General features: G+C 50.2%; 1 protein-coding gene across 1 annotated transcript in view; it reads left to right on the top strand.

Moving 5' to 3' along the window:
* The window catches only part of B4galnt3 (beta-1,4-N-acetyl-galactosaminyltransferase 3), a 105696-nt gene extending 86124 nt beyond the window's left edge, over positions 1-19572 (top strand). Inside the window, exons 10-20 of the mRNA XM_005066054.4 lie at positions 2396-2539; positions 3404-3513; positions 4341-4441; positions 4607-4668; positions 5427-6198; positions 10420-10733; positions 11399-11552; positions 11774-11846; positions 14112-14265; positions 14793-14919; positions 17420-19572. Coding sequence (XP_005066111.1) covers positions 2396-2539; positions 3404-3513; positions 4341-4441; positions 4607-4668; positions 5427-6198; positions 10420-10733; positions 11399-11552; positions 11774-11846; positions 14112-14265; positions 14793-14919; positions 17420-17528 — 2120 coding nt within the window. The 3' untranslated portion in view covers positions 17529-19572. The remainder of the gene's footprint in view (positions 1-2395; positions 2540-3403; positions 3514-4340; positions 4442-4606; positions 4669-5426; positions 6199-10419; positions 10734-11398; positions 11553-11773; positions 11847-14111; positions 14266-14792; positions 14920-17419) is intronic.
* The last annotated feature ends 3006 nt before the right edge of the window (positions 19573-22578 follow it).

Here is a 22578-nt window from a genome sequence, read left to right as displayed (position 1 = left end):
TTGTTCTTGCAGAGGCTGAATTTCCAATTCCCAGCATCCACATAGTGTCTTCACAGCCATCCTTAACTCCAGTTCCAGGGATCCGACACCCTCTTCTGGCTTCCAGAGGCACGAGACACACACATGGTGCAGACATGCATGCAGGACATTTGTACCCGTAAAATAAATACATTAAAAAAGTAGAGTCCACACATTTGGTGTGATAACATCTGGGGCTGAAGACAGCACCCAGGAGGCAGAGGCAAAAGGCGAGCAGCCAACTCCCCAAGATTTATGTCTTTTTCACTATGTGTACAGTGTTCTACCTGCGTGCATGCCTCCATGCCAGAAGAGGGCGCCACATCTCATTATAGATGGTTCTGAGCCACTATGTGGTTTCTGGGAATTGAACTCAGGAACTATGGGAGAGCAGCTAGTGCTCTTTCTTAACCTCTAAGCCATCTCTCCAGACCCTGGAGCAGAATTTCTTAACCATCTCCCAACATGAGATGCTTTTAGCCTAGAAATCTGCACATGACTACAGACATATGGGTCTGTAAAGTAGGTATACACTGAGCATTTACTGATAACAAATCATATGAAATTCATTTTAAAATAATGTTTTTGGTAGACCATTTATCAAACATTAAAGAAAATTTGCACCAGACATTGGTGGCGCACACCTTTAATCCCAGCACTCAGGAGGTAAAGGCAGGCGGATCTCTGTGAGTTCGAGGCCAGCCTGATCTACAGAGTGAGTTCCAGGACAGGCTTCAAAACAATATAGAGAAACCCTGTCTCGAAAAACCAAAAAAAAAAAAAAAAAAAAAAGGAAGGAAGAAAGAAAGAAAAAAAATTTGCACATTAATGAAATGTATATGCTTTATTTTTACATAAAGAATTAAATCTTGGTTCTGGAGAGATGGCTCGGTGATTAAGAACACTTGTTCAGGTTCAGTTCCCAGTACCTACACGGTGGTTCACACTCACTTTAACTCCAGTTCCAAGAGACCTAATTCCTGCTTCTGATCTCTGTAGGCACCAGGCAAGCACATGGTGCACATACATAGATTTGGGCAAAACAATCATACACATAAAATGAAATTTAAAAATATAAAATAAACTTTTTTTAAAGAGCACGTTTTAATCCAGTGTGTTGGCACACACCTTTAATCCCAGTACTTGGAAGGCAGAGGCAGGTAGATCTTTGTGCATTTGAGGCCAGCTTGGTTTACAAAGCAAATTCCAAGACAGCCAGGGCTGTTAAACAGAGAAACCTGTCTTGAAAAGCACAACAAAACAAAAAAGAGCTCTTACTGCTCTTCAGAGACTTTGAGTTTAGTTCTCAGGACACACATCAGGTGGGGCACTGTTAGCCTGTCCAACCAGCTCCAAGATATTCCATGCCCTCTTCTGGCCTCCACGAGCACCAGCCCATATGGCATAGACGCACACAGAGAGGCAGACAAACACATACATAAAATAAGTCTTGGGCCAGATGTGGTGGCACACACTTTTGATCTCAGCGTGAAAGAGCTGGAGGCAGGCAGATCTCTGTGAGTTCAAGGCCATCCTGGATTATGTAGTGAGTTAAAGGATAGCCAGGGCTACATGGTGAGACCCTGTCTCGAAAACCAAAAACATTTATTTAAAAGATTAAACTTTGGCTAAATATTTGATGCTGTAGGAGGGATTGTTCACTGGCATCGCTAGGTGTGTGGCAAATATGTACATCATATGTTAATAAGAAAGGCTGATGTTGTGTGGTCTAACCAGAAACCTTTTACTTTTGACCCATTTTTTTCACGGCCCCCACCCAGTTACACCACTCCATGTGGGCACTTGACCACCAGCTTAAGCTGTGGGCTGGAGAAGAGAGATGTGGTGTGAGCCCCAGCCTCGGCTGTGATAAGCAGTGCTGTAGCTGATGGGGAGTGCAGACCAAGGAGGACCACTGTAGTGCTGGGGATGCCTGGGGAGCCTGGTTCACCATGTTCCCATGGTGCAAAGAGATAGTATAAGAGGCTGCTCACCCTACAGTTCGGAACTAGAGTGCATGGGTGGTATCATCGTTCCCTCTTACCAGAGAAGCCTCAGGTTCAAACCCCAGCACTGCCAGGAATACCCAGGAAGTATGATACAGGCGTAGACTAAGTGTCAGGTCCGCAGTACAGCATTTTGAGGGGGAGAGGCGTCTTTTTCTAGTCTATGAAAAATCATCAAATGCCTGGCTATGAGGTGAGGCAGGCTCACAGGGAGCTGGCTAAAACCACAAATAGGACAGGGGCTCGGGCACAGCTGACTTAACCTGCCAGAATACTGAGGCTGTACCTAAGCTCCTCCACCTGCCCCGCAAAACCCACTCGATTCTGCGAGGACCTACAGCTTCCTACTGTTTTCTCCTCCCTGGCCACAGATGAGACCACCCTAAGGATGGATGAAGTGGGCCACATCCCACAGACAGCAGCCAGCCATGTGAGCTCCTCCAATACGCTTCCCACGGATGAGCAGCCCCCAGCAGACATGCTGCGGCCTGACCCTCGGGATACCCTCTACCAAGGTAAACCCTTGGTCACATGCTGATGACCACGTTGAGGGGCTGCGCATGCCAGGCTCTGTGTTGATGGACAAGACTCGGGGGACCCATCTATTCTGCAGTAACCCCAGAGTCACAAAATCTCTTCCCCTTTGAAGTGTGAAACATAGCATGCATACCAAAATTGCAAGAGCATTTATATCCAAGTTTGTGATTGTACAAATCGTTATAGAATGGACATTATCTGACCACCACCCTAGACCAGAAATGGGATTAGAGTCCAGATGCTCTCATGCAGTCCTTGATGGCCACAAATGGAATCTCTTTATGGATCCCAACTCTTATCATCCTGTAAGGAATATGTTAGTCTTTTGTTCTGATGCTGAGGACTGAATCTGGGCCCTGTAACTGAGCGTGTGCTGTACCACAGAGCACATCCCCAGCTTTTACATCTTAAAAGCTGACAGTGAGCCCCATGTCTTCCCTTTAAAATAAAAGAAGGCAGCAGCCAGACGTGTCACCTATCTACAGTCCCAGCAGCCAGGAGGACGAGGCAGGGAGATGCTGAGCTTGCAACCCACAAAACCCTATCTCAGAAAAGCAAATCCAACAACTAGTGAAAACTGGACAGCAGGAAAGGGAGACAATCCAGCTAATGGGAGAACACTGAGGTGGAGCCTTGTGGCCTATTGAAATGTCCCTGTGTCTCAGGGTCCTCTGCCCCCACTGTTGAAGAGTGGTGGCAGCCTCACTGTGGCACGGTCAGCTGACAGACAGGGACTGGGACCACGGTTGTCCCCAGTGAATACAGCTGGAGGTTGCTTGGGTGGAAGATGTTTGTGCTCTCATTTCTTTACACGCTTCAATCCTTTGACCTTCTGTTCCCAGTGCCTCTGATCCCCAAGTCGCTTCTGCGCCATGTCCTGCCTGATTGTCCCTATAAACCCAGCTACCTGGTGGATGGGATCCCACTACGGCGTTATCAGGGCCTCCGCTTTGTAAGTCATGTCCCTAGACCTAGGAGGACTGGGAGAAGGCCAGCTGCCTATGGCTGGGGGTGTAGGAGATGGGGGACAGCCTAAAGCTGACTCTGTACTTCCTGTGCCCCAGCCCAACAGACAGGATGGCCTCACAGGTCCCTGGGCAGCACCCCTGGATGGGCTTGCTAGGGCGGACTGTCTGTCCTACAGAACCTGCAGATGGAGGCTCTGCCTTTGGATCTGTCTCTGGTTCTGCAGTCTGGTGACTCTGCTCCAAAGGCCACGCAAATCCTTCTTGCCTGCTCAGTCCCAGCAACTGGGTAGCCAGTGGCGTTTTAAACTCACAGACAGATGCTTGGGAGAATGTACTAGATGTAGGTGGTAGCTGTGTCTGTGTGGAGAGTAAGGGAGCAGAAAGCTTGCCATACACCCAGGTCTAGAGATGAAGACGGAGGGCCGGAGGCAAGAAGGAAGTGGTCCAGAGCCACGGCCAGCCCAGAGGGTGGGGCCATAATTGAGGACATGTGTTGGTAGTGGAGCTCAGACAAAGGAAATGGAGTGTGGAAAGATCTCAGCGCTGAGAGAGTGGATAAAGAAAGGTTCTGAGCTGGAAGGAGAGGATCAGGTGGCAAAGGGAATTGGAAGTGGTCTTGGTGACACCTAAGGGAGCCGGTCAGCCCAGGGATTTTTACTGAGAGCCCAAAAGAGCAGGCATGAGAAGACGGAAGTCTAGACTGCGTAACTAAATGCGGCATTCCCCCGCCACAGCGGGTGTGGCTCAGCTCGGGCAGGCTGGTTCCTCCCAGGATCCCCCTCACGTCTGCCCCTTTTTTCTCTGCTTTCAGGTTCATCTCTCCTTTGTTTACCCCAATGACTATACCCGCCTGAGCCACATGGAGACCCATAATAAATGCTTCTATCAAGGAAGTGCCTATAAGCAGGGCAGGTGTGCGGTCCTGGAGGGGACAAATGGAGGGACTTTCAGGGGGGCGCTGTAGGAGTCAGGATGGGCCTGCCTGCACATGTGTGTGTACACCCTCACAGAATGTAACTCCTGCCCAGGTAGAAACTGAAGAATCAGGTGCCGTTCACATGTCCCTTCCTCCTACAGGTCCGGCTTCCAGGAGTATATCAAGTTGGACAAGCCAGAGAAGCAGGGACCGGAGCAGCCAGGTACAGGGGACAGTGCAGTTAGGGCTGTCTGGGCGCACCTAGCTGCGATGGCCGGTGGCGGTCTCTTTCTAGAGGACTGTCTAGTCAGGCAGCCATGCTCTGGAGGAGCTTGGCATGCAAATCCCCTCATTGATCCCTCAGCACACCAAGGAGCCTTCCATTTCAGGTCTATGTGGGGAAAGATGCTTCTCACACCCTGGGGCAGCTGGGAACATGGGTGGCTGTAGGGACCCTGGTTCTGTACACTACTGGGAAGCATGCAATGGAGAAACCCTGTCCTGCTGTGGTCCTCCTTCATGAGGCAGGGTATGGCCGAGGTCACTTTTTGAACCCTAAATGGTGCTAGTGCTTGTGAGGTATTTTATGTCACTCAGCTCATAACCTTCTAAGAAGCTGTTCTTTTTTTTTCTTTCTTAAGCTTTTCTTTGTTTGCATATATGCTTTTGTTTTTTAAGACAAGGTCTCACTGTGTCTCAGGGTAGCCTGGAACTTGCTGTGTAGACCGGGCTAGAGTCAACTTTGTGACAGTCCTCCTATTTCTACTTCCTAAGTGCTGGGATTACAGGCATACACCACCATGCTGCCTATCAGCATTGATGTAATAGCAAAACTGGGATGACCGAGGGAGAGTAGCTTGCGCGGGGTCACACAACAAGCGACCTCCACCTGGACGCCTCGAAATGTCTGTTTTGTCTCTGCTGTTCTGTGTCTTTTGGGAAGAATTGGAAACTCCTGAAATGAGGGCTGATTTTTAACAGGTTCTGAGGATGGTCTTCTAGAAGAATCCCAATATGGAGACGTAGCAGAGGAAAGCCCTGTATCCCGAGACCAGGATACTGGGACACAAGGGAGAAAACCAACGACTACATCCCCGCCGGGGCTGGGTGTCACTGACTACCACCTTCGGAAGCTCTTGGCCCATCCACAGAGTGACTCATTGGCATCTTTTCCCAAGCAGAACTCCACACCTCCCTTTCCAACCAGGACAAATGACATCCCAGGCCAGCAACCAGGAAAAGGGAAGGGAAAAAGTGCCCCTGTGCCCAGCCAAGATTTGTCTCATTCTGACAAAGGGATCCTGAGGAACCTGCCTCTCAACCAGAGAGCCAGGCCCACTGGTGACAGTCCTGGAAAGACTCTGGAGCAGTCCCAGTGGCTGAATCAAGTGGAGTCCTACATTGCTGAGCAGAGACGGGGTGACAGCATAGAGCCCCAGGTCGCCAACAACGGCTGGCATGGAGGGGAGGAAGTGGTGGTAACAGCAAGCCAGGAAGGAGAAGTGGAGGAAGAGGAAGAGGAGGAAGAAGAGGACGAAGAAGATATGAGTGAGGTGTTGGAATTTGTACCTGTGTTTGACCCGGTGGTGAACTGGGGCCAGACCTTCAGTGCTCAGAACCTGGACTTCCAAGCCCTGAGGACAGACTGGATTGATCTGAGTTGTAACACATCAGGCAACCTTCTGCTTCCGGAGCAGGAGGCCCTGGAAATCATACGGGTCTTCCTGAAAAAGCTCAGCCAGAGGACCCGGGGGTAAGGTAAAGGGCTCCCTTGGAGCTGGGACAGGGGTAGATGGTAGCCACTGCCCTCAGGGACCCTGACCTGTGGGCTGAAAGCAGGGTTCCTGCTGCAGGATAGGGGACCTTGGCTGGTATTCTGGGGTGAGAGGTTGCATGGCTTCACCTTGATTGTAGCTGAGGACTAGCAAGGCTTGGTAGACTAGCATCTGCCCTCTGAGAAGGAGGTTAGGAAGAGAAGCAAGCCTCCCATGGAGGTTAGAGGGCGTGGCTAAAGCTCTGCTCTTCCTTAACCTTTCATCCTTTCCTTCTCCCTCATAGCCCCCCCTGCCTTTTTATGTTCATTTGTTTAATCAAGATATTTTCAGAGAAAATTCACACGCTATTAAACTCAGTATGGGTTGTGTACAAACATGCTGGGTTTAAAAATACCTTCGCAGTAGAGTTCAGCTATCGCTAGTATCTACTAATTCCAGGGCATTTCCATCGTCTTTGTGTTAGCTTGGGTTCCTGCACCCACACCAACTAGGCAAGTGCTGCCCTACTAAGCTATGTCCCTAGACCTTTCTTTTCTTTCTTTTTGAAATAGGTCTCAATGAGTTATTGAGGCTGGCCTAGAATTCATGGTGTAGCTCAGGTTTGGAACTTGAGATCCTCTTGCCTCAGCCTCCCGAGGAACTGGGATTCCAGACTGCACCTCAAGACCTGAGGCAGGGAATAGAGAGGAGAGGGAGAAGTCCTCCCTCCTAGTTATTATTAAACGATTCTTTCCCACCATGGTATCCCACCTATCCAAGTGCTTCCCGTACCTGACTGTCCTGCCTCTATCCGCCCCCCCCCCTTTCTGGTAACCTCTGTTCCATTCTGTGCTTCCGTGAGATAGCTTTATTGCTTCCACATATACATGAGGACACGTGACATTTGTCTTTCTGTGCCTAAATTATTTGCCCTACAATTCCATCCATATTGCTGTAAAAGAATTCTGCTGCTTATGGCTAAGTAATATTCCATCCTATATGTAAACCAATGTTGTTTACTCATCCAATTGTGGACAATTACTTTGGTTCAACATTTTGGCGATTGTAACTAGAGCTTCAGTGCACATGAGGCAGATAGATGCCTTTAACAGGCGGACTTCAGTTCCTTTGGGCGGCGGGACAGCTGGATCAGATGGTAACTCTGGTCGTAGGTTTTTAAGAACCCCCTCAGATTTTTTTCTTTAGTAGCTGTACTAACTTACACTCCCACCATTGTTTAGGAGAGTCACCATTCATCTGCATCCTCTCTGATGGCTCTTACTCTGTCATTTAGTTATCTTGACAGCTGTCAATCTTGCTGGGGTGAGATGGTATCATTTTGATCTTACCCTGATGATTAGCGATACTGAATATTTTTTCACATGCTTGTTAACCATTTTTTAGAAGACTTATTTTATTTTATATGTATGAGTATTTTGTCTGCATGCCTAGTACCCTAAGAGACCAGAAGAGGGTACTGGTGCCACCATGTGAGCCCTGGGAAGCAAACCCAGGTCCTCTGGAAGAACAAGTACTGTTACTACCAGACATTTTTTTTTTTTTGAGACAGGGTTTCTCTGTGGCTTTGGAGGCTGTCCTGGAACTCCCTTGGTAGTCCAGGCTGGTCTCGAACTCACAGAGATCCGCCTGCCTCTGCCTCCCGAGTGCTGGGATTAAAGGCGTTCGCCACCAACGCCCGGCACTACCAGACATCTTTCTAGCCCATCTACCCCCACTTTTAGATCTTGTTTTGTTTGGTTTGGTTTTGACATGGATACTCACTGTGTTGCCTAGGCTAGCCTTGGCTTGTTTTTGTTGTGTCCTTTTCCTAAGTGGTAGGATTACAGGCGTGTGCTACCATACTTGGCTTTTGGTTTTTGTCTGTGGCCTTGAGTGGTCTGGAACTCACTGTTTGGATGGGGCTAGCCTTGGACTCATAAGCAGAACTCTTGTTTCAGCCTCCCAAATTCTGGAATTATAAGCATATACCTGGATTTTAGTGTTTTTTATTTTGGTTTGGTTTTTTGAGTCCATGTAGGTCTGGAATATAGGTCTTGTCTCACTATATATTGTATACTTGGTTATCTTTTAAAAGGTATCATGCCAGGCAGTGATGGTGCACGCCTTTAATCCCAGCACTCGGGAGGCAGCGGCAGGCAGATCTCTGTGATTTTGAGGTCAGTCTGGTCTACAGAACTAGTTCCAGGACAGGCTCCAAAGCTATGCAGAGAAACCCTGTCTCGAAAAACAAAAACAAACAAACAAACAGAAGTATCTGTCTATCTGGTCCTGGATAGAGAAATGGCTCAGTGGGTAAGAGCATTTACCATGAAAACTTTAGGGCCTGAGTTCAGATTCCTGCATAAAAGCCTGGCATGGCATTGCATGCGTGTAATCCCAGGGTTGGTGGGTGCAAACAGGCAGGTCTGCTGAGATTTCTGTTCACCTGAATGTGTGCTTCCTCTTGTTTGATGTAGTTGTACTTGTTCATTTTGGCTTTTTGTTGCCTGTGCTTTGAGGCGCATTCAGGCAGTCTTTGCCCAGAGCAGTGTCCTGGGTGTTTCTTTAGCAGGGCCATCACTTCCGGTCCTAAATGGAAATGTTTGATCCCGACTGCCTTTGAGTTGATTTTCATTCTTCCACGCATGCAGTTTCCCCTTTCGTGACACCACCCCCTAGAAAAGGCATGTTCTGCTGCCTTTGTTGCCAGTCAGTTGGCTGGAAAAGCCTGATTTAGTCCCAGGTTCACTCGTCTGCCGTTGATTGACACCTGGGGGTTGTGGTTTTTGTTTGTTTGTTTGCTTGCTTGTTTTTTAGTGCCCCTATGTTGGGTGAGTGTTCTTAAAACTGTATCCTCTTGGATTTTTTTCTTTAATCAGTATGAAGTAACTTTTGTCTCTTCTAACTGTTTTGTTTTGAAGCTTATGTTCTTTTTTCTTCTCTTTCTTTCTTTCCTTCTTCTTCTTCTTCTTCTTCTTCTTCTTCTTCTTCTTCTTCTTCTTCTTCTTCTTCCTCCTCCTCCTCCTCCTCCTCCTCCTCCTCCTCTTCATCCTCCTCCTCCTTCTTTGTTTTTTGTTTTTTGAGACAGGGTTTCTCTGTGTAGCTCTGTAGACCAGGCTGGCCTGGAACTCACAGAGATCCGCCTGCCTCTGCCTCCTGAGTGCTGGAATTAAGGCGTGCGTCACCACCTGTGGAAGTTAATGTTTTTGACATTATAGTTCATTTGCTTGGAACACCTTTGCCATCTTTCACTTTGAGGTAGTGTCTTTATTTGATAGGGAGGTGCGCTTCTTGGAAGCAGCAAATAGGTGACTCCTGTTTCATTTTGTTTTTAAGATTTATTTTTATTTAAAAAGTTTTTTAACCCTTACTTTAATTTTATGTGTATGGGTCTTTTGCCTGCATGTGTGTATAGTATACCATATGTGTACAGTGTCTGCAGAGGCCAGAAGAGGGTGTTTGGTCTCCTGTGGCTGGTGTTACAGGAGTTTATGAGCTGCTGGAATCCAACACAGGTCCCCTGTAAGAGTAGCCAGTACTCTTTAACAGCTGAGTCATTTCTCCAGACCCAGGATTTATTTTATTTTAAGTTGTGTGTATATGGGGTGTATGTGAGAGGGGTGCACATGTGGGTATAGATACCTTAGTGTTTAGAAGTCTATCAGATCCCCTGAAGCTGGATAATTGTCAGCCACCTGTTTGTTGTGGGTGCTGGGTCCCCTAAAAGAACAGCAAGCACCCTTAACCACTGAGCTATCTTTCCAGTCCCTGGATTCTGTTTTGTGTGTGTGTGTGTTTGTTTTTGTTGTTATTTTTGTTTGGTTTGGTTTTGAGAAAGGGTTTCTCTGCATAGCCCTGGCTGTCCTGGAACTTGCTCTGTAGATGAGGCTGGCCTTGAACTCACAGAGTTCTGCCTGCTTCTGCCCCTAGAGTGCTGGAATTAAAGGCATTTGCCTCCACTGCCCAACTTGTTGGCTTTCCTCAATGTGGGTCAATTTCTCAAGGAATCTGTCACAAGACCCCTTATATTGAATCTTAGACTATAAAAGTCCTTAAAAATCACTTTACATTTGAGGATGGAGTGAGTCTTAGGGAGGTTGTATATGAGCCTCTTACAGCTGACCAATGGCAAAAGTAAAGACAAAACAAGGGTCTCCTGGCAACTGGCCCTGCAGGCTTCTGCCACACACTCTGCTCACTCTAGCCACTGTGTCCCTCAGGAGGTACCAGCTGCAGCGCATCCTGAACGTGGAGAAGCGCCAGGACCGGCTGCGTGGAGGGCGCTACCTCCTGGAGCTTGAACTCCTGGAAGGCCAGCGCCTGGTGAGGCTCTCAGAGTATGTGTCCACCCGAGGTTGGCAGGGAAGTGACATTGCTGCTGGTGAGGACACAGAAACCCGGAACCTGCAGGGCCTGGTCTGGAGCCTCCAGAGTCACAGACATGTACTGAATTCCCAGGATCCAGAGCCAAAGCTATGCTGGCCCCAAAATTTCTCCTGGAACCATCGAGCTGTGGTCCACTTTATTGCGCCCGGTAAGCTTCAGCAGAATGGGGGTGGTGATCACTGTGAGCACTGGGTCTGTTTTATTTCTGAGTGAAGCCACCTTGCCATTGAGGGACTGGGATTTACAAAAGAAAACGGATTGAGCTGTTGTGTGGTTAGTGAACAACGTTGCTGAGATCTCATGCTAGGTCTCAGGGTTGGGTGTGAGCATCAACTTGGGTTGTTGTTGGAGAAATAAGAATGAGGGTATCATATGAAGGGGGTTTTAGTTAGATTATTTTTTTGTGGTGCTGAAGATCAAATCCAGGATCTGGCACTTGCTAAGCAGGGCGTGGAGCCACACTTCCAGCCCTAGAGTGGCCTTTCCAACGAGAAAGGAAAACACAAGATTGTGTATGAGACGAAAGGTGTGAGTAAGATGGATAGAAAGCAAAGGTCTGTTAAAGCTGGGCAGGGTGGCTGCTGCGAGTCCCACCCAAAACGGTCTTGCCTGGGAGGTGTTCAGGCAGCTCTAGAAGGCAATGGGCTGGTGAGCCCCACCCCTCCCTAGGGTCCCTGTGGTTCATGCTAATGATTCCTGTGGTTGCATTATTCCCTGGTAGAGTTGATGGTCCGGACTCCTGACTGGGGTCAGAGCTGAGGGATGTTAGCCTTTCCTTAACTCTGCTGTTTTCTCCCTGACCTATCTGGATAGTGAAAAACCAGGCTCGCTGGGTGCAGCAGTTCATCAGAGATATGGAGAGCCTGTCCCAAGTCACCGGCGACCCGCATTTCAACATCATTATCACAGACTATAGCAGTGAGGACATGGATGTTGAGATGGCTCTGAGGAGGTCCAAGCTGAAGAGGTGAGGAGGACCTCTGGCTGCAGCTAGCTTGCCACCTTGCCAACATCTGCTGGTCAGGGTGGAACAACAAGTGGCAGCCACCTTTCCTGAGTCCCAGTGTCCAGCCCTGCATCCCTGCCCACAACCCCGGAGTGCCCACTGTCTCTATTTTATGCTCCCAACTTCCTTCAGGGACCCTACAGCTGAATCCTCACGCTCGGCTCCTCCTTCTCTTCCTGCAGCTACCAGTACCTGAAGCTGAGTGGAAACTTTGAGCGTTCCTCAGGACTACAGGCTGGCATAGACCTGGTGAAGGTAACGGCCTCAAGGGGGATTGGGAAGGTGATCGAGAGTAGTTAAGAGACTGAGAGCATTTGGAAGCTATAAGGAAGTCAGCTCCTTAGTACCTGAGCATCCTTTTGCTTCCTATTGTGGTGGTAAACGCCATGACCAAAAGCAGCTTGGGGAAGAAAGGGTTGAATTGTTTCGTGCATCTGGATCACAGTGGGTCACTGAGGGAGGTCAGTCAGGACCCCTGAAGGAAAGGTGTTTACTGACTTGCTCCTCATAGCTTACTCAGCTCTCTTTCTTTTCATTTTCATTTTCTAAATTAAAAGCCATTACAGGGAGGCTGGAGAGAAGGCTCAGCAGTTAACAGCACTGGCTCCTCTTCCAGAGGTCCTGAGTTTGTTTCCAGAAACCACATGGTGGCTCACCATGCGTAACGAGGTCTGGTGCCCTCTTCTGGTGTGCAGGCATACATGCAGACCGAACACTTTTTTTTTTTTTTTTTTTTTGGTTTTTCGAGACAGGGTTTCTCTGTATTGTTTTGGAGGCTGTCCTGGAACTCACTCTGTAGACCAGGCTGGCCTCGAACTCAGAGATCCGCCTGCCTCTGCCTCCCGAGTGCTGGGATTAAAGGCGTGTGCCACCAACACCCGGCTCAGAACACTTCTTTAAAAATCTTAAAAAACAAAACACAAAAAACCATTACAGATGGTTGGGAGCTGCATATGGGTGCTGGGAATCAAACCCAGGTCCTTTGGAAGGACATCCAATGCTCTTAACCTCTGAGAGACTTTTCTCGCCCTCCATCTTGCTTTCTCATACAGGGGTGGCACCATCCACAATGGTCTGGACCTTCCCACATCAGTCATGATTCAAAATGCCCCACAGACTTGTCCAAAGGTCAGTCTGATGGAGGCATTTCTTAATTGAGGTTTTTCTTCCCAGATGACCCTAGCTTGTGTCAAGTTGACAAAAAAACAAAACCAAAAACAAACAAAAAAACCAAAACAATCAGCTCCCTGAATTAAATTAAGGTTTGGGGGCTGGAGAGATGGCTCAGAGGTTAAGAGCACTGACTGCTCTTCCAGAGGTCCTGAGTTCAATTCCCAGCAACCACATGGTGGCTCACAACCATCTACAATTCAGTCTGGTGCCCTCTTCTGGCAGAACACTGTATATGTAATAAATAAATCTTAAAAAAAATAAAAATAAATAAAGTAAGGTTTGTTAATTATTTGTGATGTTGGGAATTGCACTCAAGGCCTTGTGCGTGCCAGGCAAACCCTCTTCCACCCAGCTAGCTCCACACCCAGCTCTGAGGAAAGGTTCATTTGGTTTCAGTCCATGGTCTCTTTGCCCCATTGCTTTTGGGCCTGTGGTGAGGAAATGAATCATGGTGCGGAACGCAAAGGACGCTGCTTGCTTCATGGCAGCCAAGGAGTGAAAGAGAGGGGCTAGGCTCCCAGTGTCCTCCACTCCTAGTGACTTAAGCTAGGCTCCCAGTGTCCTCACACTCCTAGTGACTTAACTTCTTATCGCTAGGCCCCACCCCCCTAAGGCCCACCCGCCACTTCCCAGTAGCACCACAGGCTGGACCGAATCCTTTATCACGTGGCCTTTGGGGGATACTTTGAAACCTTAGCAAGGAACATACGTGGCACTGCAGTGCGGTCCCAGTGCTATGAGGGGACTACATGAGTAGCAGGGAAGTGTTTGCCCAAGAGTCAGAGTCCTCAGACTGCAGAAAACATGGGGGCAGAAGTCAGGTATCATGGTACATGCCTATATTGCCAGCTCTGAGGAGGCTGGGGGGTGGGGTGGGGCATGAGTTGAGGTCAACCTGGACCATGCAACAAATCCCAGACTAGTCTTCTGAGACCCTGTCTCAAGAGAAAGTAGAAGGAGGATTCTGAACTCACGGTGTGATGCGAAGGCTCAGCCTTTCTACCCCGGGTTGCAGAAATTTGCTTAGGGTTTAGCTTGTGTTAAGTTGTCAGTTACTCCAGTAGGGAAGAGCCTGAGATTGTCTATAGAGCAGTAATTCTCAACCTGAGGGTCGTGACCCCTTGGCAAGCCTCTGTCTCCAAAAATACTTGAATTACAATTCATAACAGCAGCCAAATTACAGTTATGAAGTAGCAACAAGTAATTTTATGGTTGTGAGTTATCACTACATGAGGAACTGTGTTAAAGGGTCGCAGTATTAGGAAGGTGAGAAGCACGGCTCTCGAGAGTAGCCTCGTCTCCCCGATCTGCCCAGAGATCCCCTGACCTTGCCTTCTCCATCCCCAGGACCCACACAGCATCGTCTTCCTCTGTGACCTGCACATCCACTTCCCGGCGGCAATCATTGACACTATCCGCAAGCACTGCGTGGAGGGCAAGATGGCCTTTGCCCCCATTGTGATGCGGCTGCATTGTGGGGCCACCCCACAGTGGCCCGAGGGTGAGCCTTGCCCTGGATGAGGGAGGGGAGGCACCCTCTGATCTTGGTGTTTAACCCCAAGGCTGGACCGGCAGATGCCTAAGCATCAGCATCTTCCCCATCCTGCCTTCCCGTGTTCTCTGAACTTTACTGACAGCCGCAGTAGCAGGCAAAGCAGTGGTACTTTCCTCTCCTCTCCAGCATGTGTTCATCCGACACTCATGAAGAATTTGCTATGTGCTGGATGCTGTGCCCAGGAAGGCAGGAAGGTGGAGAGAGGAAGCAGATGAGGAAACCAACTCACAGCTGCCAGAGGGCTGCTGGGGCCACATCCTAATTGCTGGGCTATACTTAGGTTGTGACATCAGTCCATGGTCACTGCTGTGCTTGCTGAAACACAAGCTTTGGTAGGGGGCCTCCCCGAGACAGTCCAGGGACTTCCTTAGCTGACAGTCTTCGGCCTCTGCCGCCCATCTCTCTACCGTCAGAAGAGCCTGTTCGAACACAGCATCCGGCTCATCTCAGCTGAGTGTCTTGTCTGTCCACAGGCTATTGGGAGGTCAATGGATTTGGACTGCTTGGCATCTACAAGTCCGACCTGGACAAGATTGGGGGCATGAACACCAAGGAGTTCCGAGACCGCTGGGGAGGGGAAGACTGGGAGCTGCTGGACAGGTGACATGGGAACAGGGCCTTTAGGGATCTGCTGGAGTTCCAGTGCCAGGGCAGCGAGGCCAGAGCCTCAGACCTGTGCCGCCGGTTCCCTGGGCACGGGAAAGTGTACTGGGCTGGGAGCTCCCAGAGGCTGGCTTCACTGACGTGCTGCTGTGTTTCCAGCAGATGGGAATGACACTTCCGCTGTGTGTCACAGTCTGATTGGTCAGTTGGGTTGTCACAGGTAAAGCAAGAGACTGGAGCTAAATAATGAAAATGATAATGTTCTCAGGACTAGGCGAGATTCCCAGGAGCTTTCTCTCCAGCCAGGGATCATGTTCTTTCCGGACACGGCTGCCTGGAGGAGGGCCAGAAAACTGTGAGAGGATACTGGAAGACAGGCCAAGGGTTAGGAGAGCGTTGGGAGCCAGCAAAATAGGCAGTATGGAGAATTAAATAGCAACAGGGTATCCAGGGGGTCTGGATTCCTGGAGGTGAGAAGGGAATGAGCCCTGAAAGGAGTAAATAGTCTCAGAGGAGGAGAGGTCTGGGCAGAAAGAACACTTGCCTAGCATGAATGGGGCCTTAGGCTCAATCCCCAGTACTAAAGAAAGAGGAAAAAATATTTGTTTATATAAACAAATATACATTATACGTACATATTATATATAAATATGCTACATATCATATTGATATAAATATATTTTATGGTTATATGTTATAATATATATATCACTTTTGTCATCACTGTGACAAAGGACATAACTGAAGCAGCTTAGGGGAAGAAGAGGTGTTGGGTTCATGGCAGGACAGCACGGTAGCATTTATAGTGATGGGAACTCCTGATATCTTGGGCAGACTAGGAAGCAGGGAGAAAGAAATTTAGCCTGGAACTAAGACAGATGAAAACACATAACCCAGTGTATATCATGTGTTTGCATATACTCATACATGTGCATTCTTAGCCTGGTGTGGTGGCATATGCCCTTAATCCCAGCACTGGGGAGGCTGGAGGCAGGAAGACTGCCATAAATTGGAGGCCAGCCTGGGCTACACAGCAAGACCCAGTCTCAGTCCCCCATGCCTCAAAAAGACAAGGGAAAAGGAGAGAAACATGGACACATGGGAGCAGTGGGCTCGGCAGGTGGCCAGGAGAATGTCTAGGAAAAAGCGGGGCTGGGTGGACACCTGTGGCTGCTGGCCTGCAAGAGTGGAGGAAACCGCTGCAGTGAGAGCATCCCTCCCTGCGTTCGCGTGCGAGTCCTCTCTCAGGAAGTCCACAGGAGGGTGAAGGGAGAGGCAAGGGGCACCAGGGGCATGCTACTTCCTGAGAGGCAGGGCAAGGTGCAGCCACCAACCTCTGAGTTATTATAGTTGGCAGGTGAGGTTCGTGCCCAAGGCCTTATTCATCCTTCTCACCAAACTCCTGGGCAGTTGTCTCCATTTCTCAGAGGGGAAACCACTCATGAAAAGCAGTTAATTACTTGTCCCTTCTGTCTCCGTGAAGCATCAGAGGCCTAAAAATCAGGCCCGTCTTTGATTTCTCACTGGAGGGAAGCAGAAAGGAGAATACTGAAATACTGAGAATTAAAGGTGGGGTGAGGAGCGGTTCAGAGAGCTGTGTCAAGTAACTCAGTCATAGGAAGCCACATCACAGTAGACCCTGAAGCGGATGGAAGCCCAGTGTCGTCGTTGCTGTCACATGTGGCCTCTGTGCTGGGCTTTGTGCTTTGATGTAGACCTCCAAAATAGTTCTGAACCCTCCCGCTGCCTTTGAGACCTGAGGACAGGGCTGCTTCTGGTTCTGTCTACTTGCAGTCCTGTTTGAAGCATAGGCCTCCTTGGAAAGGGACCCTCCCCTGGTGTCTGTGCAAAGGAGAACATTGCCTAGCTTCTGTGAGACCTTGGGTTTGATCCCCAGCACTGCAAGGGGAAAAAAAAAAGCCAGGATGTTCAACACACACCTTAATCCCAGTCTTTAGGAGGCTGAGGCAGAAGAATCTTGAGTTAGAGGCCAGCCCGGGCTATATAACAAGATGATTCCCCCAACTACACAACACACACACACACACACACACACACACACACACACACACACACACACACACCACAGATAGGAATGGGGAAAGTCTGTGGGTGGTTTCTCCAGTTCCAGTCTCCTGATACTGTACAGCAACTGGTGTGTGCTGGGAACTGTGCTTCGTGCTGCAGATCCATCATAGTGTGTGTGTGTGTGTGTGTGTGTGTGTGTGTGTGTGTGTGTGTGTGTGATCATTAGTAACTGGCATTGGTATGTGCTGGGAACTGTGCTGAGTGCTACAAATCCATTGTGTGTGTGTGTGTAATTAGAGAGGATGGATATATATATATGCATTTATAAGATTATTGTACTCTTCTAGATAGAGTGGGGAATGTGTCTTTGATAGGCAACTTTCTGAGCCACACAGCTGGGACTACAACCCAGGCAGGTTGCCTGTAGCCTTCCTACTTCTGCTGCCTCACGCTGTCCTCTCTCCTCCAGGATCCTGCAAGCAGGCCTGGAAGTGGATCGACTTTCCCTCAGGAACTTCTTCCACTACTTTCATTCCAAGCGGGGCATGTGGAATCACCGTCAGATGAAGATGCCATGACGCCCAGGGACAGCTGCTCACAGTCCTTGACTCGCAGTTGGCCTCGGGGAGGGAATATGAGGAGCAGAAGCCTCAGCACTAATTGCCCTCTCCACCAGGAGCTGTCCCTTCATGCAGGGACAAGTGCCATGGTTCCTCTGCCACTCACCGGGTTGACAGATGGAATGGCTTCACAGGATGGGTGGTGAGGTCAAGAAGAAAACACCTGATTTAACAGAATACCATCGTGTCCACAACGGTGCTCCTCACGGGGAGTGTTGATCGTGAACCAGAAACTTCAATGGAACAGATTTTATTGGGGGTGGAGGTATTGGGGGTGATAATTTTTAGCAGATAATGAAGACTTATGTCTAGACCCAGCACTGACTGGGAGTGAAGCTGTGCATTGCAGACCTCAGACCCACTGAGGTGCCGGCCCTATGTGAAGTACCTCAGCTCCAGGCCCAGTCTGTGCCTTCCAAACACATCCTTCCTGGTAGCCACTGAAGGGCTGGCCACCAACTGGGTATGAACCCAACTCCTACAGATAGAGGTTTCTTTAGTGGAACCCAACATTGGTGGCATCCTCCTTCTGCAACAGGGTGTGGGATGGGAGCACATGGGCAGTGGGCCCATTTTCCCGAGTGTCCATCTGGGCTGTGGAACCAGCAAGGCCATGCCCCTTTGACTCACCTGCCAGTTAAGACCTGGAGTAATGGGGAGGTGCCACCAAAGGTGACATGACAGCCCATTAACTGCTTAAGTGAGAATGTGGGAGGGACTCAAGCCGGCAGGGACAGAAAGGGAAGAAAATGTGTACTGTAAGTTAGCACTCCTGTGGCCTTGCCTTCCTGCTGAGGGAGCGCCAGCCTCCAGGCCCTGAGGAGAAGAGGTGAAACCTGCTAAGGGGCAGAGTGAGGTATGGGGAGGCAAGGCCATGGGCAGGAAGAACTGAAAAATGGTTAGTTTCAGGGACAACCGCCCCTAACCTTTTCTGTCTTTGGCTACCCCTTCCGTCCCCTGATGTCACATACTTATCTTGCACTAACAGTCCCCATGCTCCGTGGCTGGGACTTTGTATTGCTGCTGCTGCTGCTTCACCAGTGGTGCACTGGACGCTGGGAATTAAACCCAGTCTGTGAAGAGGGTCAGCGCAGCGTGTTGCTGCTGCGAGAAAGGGCTCCACTGGGCAGAGCCTGCCCTCCATGCTGTGAATCAAAAGTGCAGCATTTGGAGCTGCAGGACCCACGCGGCGGACTCTGTGAGTGCCAAGAAGGTTTGGCACGTGCGAAGTGGAGCAAACCCACTGGGCCTTGCCTTTAAGCAGTCAGGAGGGCAGGGTGGTTCTGTTAATGGGTTGCGGCTTTTTCTCATCCCTGCCCAGGCCTTCTGCTCTTTAGAAAAGGCACATAGGAAGTAGGCTAGGGCTGCAGTTGGGCAGCCAGAGTGCCAGGCTTCTCTCTAAGGCCTTAGGTTCTTGGAATTGTGCTGGGAGGCCAGAGCCAGTCCCGAAAGCCCTCCTGCTGTTTCTGAGGACCGGGAGCCCTCTGGGCCTTCCCCAGCCTGCTCAGCACCTCCTGCCCAGGTCTAGTGCCTTGTGTTTGATACCTGTTACCTCCTTACCATCTGCCTTAAGGGAAAGGAAAATGCTGTGGGTGGAGAGAGGGAAGGCGGCATTGAAGTCAGCATCTTAGGGCTGCTCTCCTGTTTCTCAAGAGTCCCTCAGCTGTTTGCTCCATGACAGGCTAAGGACTACCCCTTCCCTGCTTTCTGCCTTGGTGCTTGCTGACAGAAAGGACAAAACTGTGTTGCAGTGTTCTTGGGAAGACCACCACACCGTCCTGACCGTGTCTCACAGTCTCAGCAGCTCCGCCTTGTGGAGGTCACGGCCTCAGCTGGAGGACAATCCCCCAACCCCACCTGAAGAGGGCCAGCTGGAGCAGTGCAGCTGTAATCCAGCACTTGGGAAGCTGAGGCATGAAGATGAGGCCAGCCCAGGCTACCTAACAAGACCCTGTCAAAATGAATGAACGAATGAATTAAATAAACGAATGAGTTAAATAAATGAATGAATTAAATAAATGAATGAATTGAAAATAAAGGAAAGCTCTTTTCTGAGTGAATTGAAGGTATCCTACTAATGCTCTATAGGCCTGAGTTGGCTTTCCTAGTTATATTTGACCTGCTCGATTTTTCTACTTTAAGTTTTCGCAATTTTTTAAAATTTATATTTATTTTATATTCATTGGCATTTTGGCTGAATGTATTTCTGTGTGAGGGTGTCAGACTCCCTGGAACTAGAGTTACAGACAGGTGTGAGCTGCCGTGAGGGTGCTGGAAATTGAACCATGGTTGTCTGGAAAAGCAACCAATGGTCTTAACCACTGAGCCATCTCTCTAGCCCCTATTTTTCAAGATTTTGTTTTATGTGTATGAGTGTTTTGTCTGTGCACCATCTGAGTGACTGTTGTCGGTGGAGGCCAGAAGCCAGCATCGCCTTCCCTGGAACTGGAATTACAGATGGTTGTGAGCCACCATGTGGATCCTTGGAATAGAACTCAGGACCTCAGGAAAAGCAACCAGTGTGGTGATATTTTGTTGATGATCTACACATAAAGCTTGCCTGAAGGTCAGAGAAGCAAAGCAGCCACCAGAGAGCTCTCACCTCTATCAGTGCCCAAACTGAAGGGGCCGTCCTGACCTCACACCGCTCCTGACCTCACACTGCTCCTGACCGCACACCGCTCCTGACCTCACACTGCTCCTGACCTCACACTGCTCCTGACCGCACACCGCTCCTGACCTCACACTGCTCCTGACCGCACACTGCTCCTGACCTCACACTGCTCCTGACCTCACACTGCACACTGACCTCACACTGCTCCTGACCTCGCACCGCTCCTGACATCGCACCGCTCCTGACCTCACACTGCTCCTGACTGCACTGCTCCTGACCTCACACTGCACACTGACCTCACACTGCTCCTGACTGCACTGCTTCTCACCTCACACTGTTCCTGACCTTACACTGCTCCTGACTGCACTGCACACTGACCTCACACTGCTCCTGACCTCACACTGCTCCTGACCGCAAACTGCTCCTGACCTCACACTGCTCCTGACTGCACTGCTCCTGACCTCACACTGCTCCTGACCTCACACTGCTCCTGACCGCACACTGCTCCTGACCTCACACTGCTCCTGACATCACACTGCTCCTGACCGCACAATGACCTCACACTGCTCCTGACCTCACACTGCACACTGACCTCACACTGCTCCTGACCTCACACTGCTCCTGACCGTACACTGCTCCTGACCGCACACTGCTCCTGACCTCACACTGCTCCTGACCTCACACTGCTCCTGACCTCACACTGCACACTGACCTCACACTGCTCCTGACCTCACACTGCTCCTGACCTCGCACCGCTCCTGACATCGCACTGCTCCTGACCTCACACTGCTCCTGACTGCACTGCTCCTGACCTCACACTGCACACTGACCTCACACTGCTCCTGACTGCACTGCTTCTCACCTCACACTGTTCCTGACATTACACTGCTCCTGACTGCACTGCACACTGACCTCACACTGCTCCTGACCGCACACTGCTCCTGACCTCACACTGCTCCTGACCGCACACTGCTCCTGACCTCACACTGCACACTGACCTCACACTGCTCCTGACCTCACACTGCTCCTGACCTCACACTGCTCCTGACTGCACTGCTCCTGACCTCACACTGCACACTGACCTCACACTGCTCCTGACTGCACTGCTTCTGACCTCACACTGTTCCTGACATTACACTGCTCCTGACTGCACTGCACACTGACCTCACACTGCTCCTGACCGCACACTCCTGACCTCACACTGCTCCTGACCTCACACTGCACACTGACCTCACACTGCTCCTGACTGCACTGCTTCTGACCTCACACTGTTCCTGACATTACACTGCTCCTGACTGCACTGCACACTGACCTCACACTGCTCCTGACCGCACACTCCTGACCTCACACTGCTCCTGACCTCACACTGCTCCTGACCTCACACTGCTCCTGACCTCATACTGCTCCTGACCTCACACTGCTCCTGACTGCACTGCTCCTGACCGCACACTGCTCCTGACTGCACTGCTCCTGACTGCACACTGCTCCTGACCTCACACTGCTCCTGACTGCACACTGCTCCTGACCTCACACTGCTCCTGACCTCACACTGCTCCGGACCTCACACTGCTCCTGACCTCACACTGCTCCTGACTGCACTGCTCCTGACCACACACTGCTCCTGACTGCACTGCTCCTGACCTCACACTGCTCCTGACTGCACTGCTTCTCACCTCACACTGTTCCTGACATTACACTGCTCCTGACTGCACTGCACACTGACCTCACACTGCTCCTGACCTCACACTGCTCCTGACCTCACACTGCTCCTGACTGCACTGCTCCTGACCTCACACTGCACACTGACCTCACACTGCTCCTGACTGCACTGCTTCTGACCTCACACTGTTCCTGACATTACACTGCTCCTGACTGCACTGCACACTGACCTCACACTGCTCCTGACCGCACACTCCTGACCTCACACTGCTCCTGACCTCACACTGCTCCTGACCTCACACTGCTCCTGACCTCATACTGCTCCTGACCTCACACTGCTCCTGACTGCACTGCTCCTGACCGCACACTGCTCCTGACTGCACTGCTCCTGACTGCACACTGCTCCTGACCTCACACTGCTCCTGACTGCACACTGCTCCTGACCTCACACTGCTCCTGACCTCACACTGCTCCGGACCTCACACTGCTCCTGACCTCACACTGCTCCTGACTGCACTGCTCCTGACCACACACTGCTCCTGACTGCACTGCTCCTGACCTCACACTGCTCCTGACTGCACTGCACACTGACCTCACACTGCTCCTGACCTCACACTGCTCCTGACCTCACACTGCTCCTGACTGCACTGCTCCTGACCTCACACTGCTCCTGACCTCACACTGCTCCTGACCTCACACTGCTACTGACTGCACTGCTCCTGACCGCACACTGCT

This window comes from Mesocricetus auratus, unplaced genomic scaffold, assembly GCF_017639785.1.
Source record: "Mesocricetus auratus isolate SY011 unplaced genomic scaffold, BCM_Maur_2.0 Super-Scaffold_100676, whole genome shotgun sequence".
Classification (NCBI taxonomy): Eukaryota; Metazoa; Chordata; class Mammalia; order Rodentia; family Cricetidae; genus Mesocricetus; species Mesocricetus auratus.
This window is presented reverse-complemented; position numbering and strand designations above follow the sequence as displayed.